Consider the following 3,763-nt stretch of genomic DNA (forward strand, 5'->3'; position numbering starts at 1 on the left):
CTATAAAGATATGTCCATCTCAGACACTGTAGAGACATAGCCACTTGAGACTCTATAAAGATATGTCCATCTCAGACACTGTAGAGACATGTCACTGTAGAGCAATAGCCATATGAGACTATAAAGACATCTCCATCTTAAAAACTGTAGAAACTTGGACACATAAGACTCTATAAAGATATGTCCATCTCAGACACTGTAGAGACATCTTAGTGTAGAGACATGGCCATATGAGACTGAAAAAGCGAAGGCAAAAGTGAATAACCCAGACCCTTTCGTTCCCTGTAGACAAGATATGTCCATCTCAGACACTGTAGAGACATGGCCACATTAGACTCTATAACGACATGTCCATATCAGACACTGTAGAGACATGGCCACATGAGACTCTATAAAGATGTGTCCATCTCAGACACTCTAGAAACATGTCACTGTAGAGACATGTCACTGTAGTGAAATGGCCATATGAGACTGAAAAAGCGAAGGCAAAAGTGAATAACCCAGACCCTTTCGTTCCCTGTAGACAAGATATGTCCATCTCAGACACCGTAGAGACATGGCCACATTAGACTCTATAAAGATATGTCCATCTCAGTTATTGTAGACATGGACACACGAGACTATAAAGATTTGTCCATCTCAGACACTGTAGAGACATGCCATATGAGACTCTATAAAGACATGTCCATCTTAAAAACTGTAGAAAAATGGACACATAAGACTCTTGTCCATCTCAGACAACACAGAGACATGGCCACATGAGACTATAAAGATATGTCCATATCAGACACTGTGGAGACATGGCCATATGAGACTATAAAGATATGTCCATCTCAGACACTGTAGAGACATGGCCACATGAGACTCTATAAAGACATGTCCATCTTAAAAACTGTAGAAACATGGACACAAAAGACTCCTAAAAGATATGTCCATCTCAGACACCAGAGAGACATGGCCACATGAGACTCTATAAAGATATGTCCTTATCAGACACTGTGGAGACATGGCCACATTAGACTCTATAAAGATATGTCCTTATCAGACACTGTGGAGACATGGCCACACGAGACACTATAAAGATGAGTCCATCTCCGACACCGTAGAGACATGGCCACATTAGACTCTGTAGAGATATGTCCATCTCAGACACTGTAGAGACATGTCACTGTAGAGACATGGCCATATGAGACTGAAAATGCGAAGGCAAAAGTAAATAACCCAGACCTTCTGTTCAATGTAGACTAGATATGTCCATCTTAGACACTGTAGAGACATGGCCACATGAGACGCTATAAAGTTATGTCAATCTCAGACACAGTACAGTAAAGAAACATGCCTATCTAAGACACTGTAGAGACATGGACATCAGATCAAACAACAGCAGACCTTCTTTAATGTCACCAAACATGTCTTAGTCAGCCGGGCTATTGGAGCCCAGGTTTTTCACTAATCCACTCTGAGTTCAAGGACTAGTATTGTCTAACAACAACTGGTTTGAATGATCGTCACACCTCTACCAGCAGTTTTTCTCTGGATTGGTTTGTCCTTAGGTTTTTTTCTCTTTTCTTTCACTGTAGTGTCTATTTACAAGGCTCCAAGAAACCTGAAGACCTCAGATCCAACCAAGACCAGTTTTAGAGTCTCCTGGGATCATGCTCCTGGGAATGTTAGGGGCTATAAAGTGACCTTTCACCCTACAGAGAATGATGTGGACCTGGAGGAGCTCCTAGTCGGTCCATATGATAACACAGTGGTTCTGGAGGAGCTCAGGTGAGTTGCTAAAGGCTTAAGCTCCAAAGATTTTATTTGTACACCCTTTACCACCACATCATCATCTAGATCCCTCAACTTCTGCTTGGCAGAAGGAGCAGAGTTCATTTAGAATTGATGTTTTCCTGAGGAAGACCCTGTTCCTAATCATCAGCTTTGAAAGGAACCAGTTTGGAAGAGTGTTTAGGATCATTTAGACCTACCTTAAAACAGCCCCAGGGCATCATGGCACCGCCACCTTGCTTATTTTTCTTCGCCTTGTTTGATCTTCATCTCGTGTGGCCATCAAGACCTTCTCCAAAACACTTGATTTGTCCAAGTGGGCTGCAGATTTCAGGCAAACTTGAGGGTTTGACAGCTTCTTTCTTGGTCAGCAATCTCTCAGTCCACGGTGAGGTTGAACCAGTCTCACCGTGGACGGCTACGGGGGGGAAGTTGATAAAATGCCGCCTACATTGGAATTCCAAATGTCTTCTGGAGCAATGTTCAACATATTCTCATTATCAGTTCGTATGAAATCGTACGAACTGATACTGATACGAACTGATACTGATACGAACTGATACGAACGAAAGTTATGCACAGTATTTCGTACGTTTTGGATGTTTTTCCCCGAAAAAACAGATCAGTGCGCTTTCACATGCAGACAGACGAAAAAAGCAGATCCGCGGACGGACGTAAAAATGGAAAAAACAGTGCAATAATCACTTCTTGATGTCTCCGACTACGTTGCTTGCTGTTTTGTATCTTAGGTTTAGGGTTAGGGTTAATTGTATGTTAAATTCTATGTTATTGAAGGATAACGCAAGGATATCGCAAGACGTAAAAATACGACGAAAAAAAGTAAGAAATTACTGTGCATAACTTTTCGTACGATTTCGTACGAACTGATAATGAAAATACGCTGCAATGTTTGATGGTCAGACGAGACAAAGGTCAGCTAGAAAGATGTTTTTATGATTTTCAAATTTACTCTAGCAGTATGATGGTGGCAGAATTATTCTGTGGGCTGCTGTTCAGCTTCGCCTTAAATGACCAGTAAGGTTTTTCTGATTTTCCGGCAGGGCAGGAACAAAGTACTCTGTTGCTGTTTTTGGGATGTTTGACGGAGGCATCAGCTCTCCTCTTGCCGGGGAGGAGAAGACGACACTAACGGACGAACTTCCCGAACCTCCGCCTCCGGATCTCTCTGGTAAAAACAGATTGATCTCACCTCTTACCGCTTCTTTTGAGCACTCCTGCAGAGCAGACGCTTCGTGCTTCACATGGTTTCTGTGCAGCAGCTGCTTAGAGTTCCAAGCTTTGCTCCAGCCGCTGCCAGAAGCTGAGTTATTCGTTGTCGAGAGGAATCAATATCAGTGTCGTTTGGGGGATTGCTGATTGAAACTTGGCGCAGATGACCGTGATTAGAACAAATTACTCTGGGCTGCTTGGCCTGGGCCTCCACACCTCCCTCCTTTCTGGAGTTTACTGCTAAAAAGTCCTTTAATAAACGTATTTGCTGGCCATCACCAGTCTGTCCCTAACTTTATCCTGATCTTTAGAGGAGTTGGAACAAACCTATACACCTCCATTAGCTCCCAGAAAGCAGCACCAACTTAGATCTGCCAGCGAAATGTTTCTTTAGTCTGAAAAAAAGAGATATTTCCAGATTTATGTTCCCTGAAGGGTGGAAAAAAATGAGCTTTGTTTGCAGTTAGAGTTTAATTTCATCCAGAAGGTGAGCTGCTGCACACAGATCTGCAGAATCGGAAAATGTTGCGCTTCCACATGTTCTGTCTTTAGGTAATGTCCACATCGTAGAGAGAAAGGCAATCTGAACACCCGTCGCAGATGTTAAAAGCTGGTGGAGACATCTCCGGAAAACCTGCAGCCACATGTGGTTTCTGCAGCTTTTTATGAGTGTATCAAAACTCATGACTCAGTTCTATTCAGTTTATTTCTATAGCGCCAATTCAGAACACGTCATCTTATGGCACTTTACGGTTCA

At 42.7% G+C, this 3,763-nt stretch overlaps 1 protein-coding gene across 1 annotated transcript in view; it reads left to right on the plus strand.

The window, feature by feature from the left end:
• LOC107087414 (collagen alpha-1(XII) chain-like) overlaps positions 1-3,763 on the plus strand; it is a 177,562-nt gene that overhangs the window by 74,523 nt on the left and 99,276 nt on the right. Inside the window, 2 exon segments of the mRNA XM_015378984.1 lie at positions 1,581-1,773; positions 2,838-2,965. Coding sequence (XP_015234470.1) covers positions 1,581-1,773; positions 2,838-2,965 — 321 coding nt within the window.

This window comes from Cyprinodon variegatus, unplaced genomic scaffold (genome assembly GCF_000732505.1).
Source record: "Cyprinodon variegatus isolate N-32 unplaced genomic scaffold, C_variegatus-1.0 Scaffold183, whole genome shotgun sequence".
In the NCBI taxonomy this organism is placed as follows: Eukaryota; Metazoa; Chordata; class Actinopteri; order Cyprinodontiformes; family Cyprinodontidae; genus Cyprinodon; species Cyprinodon variegatus.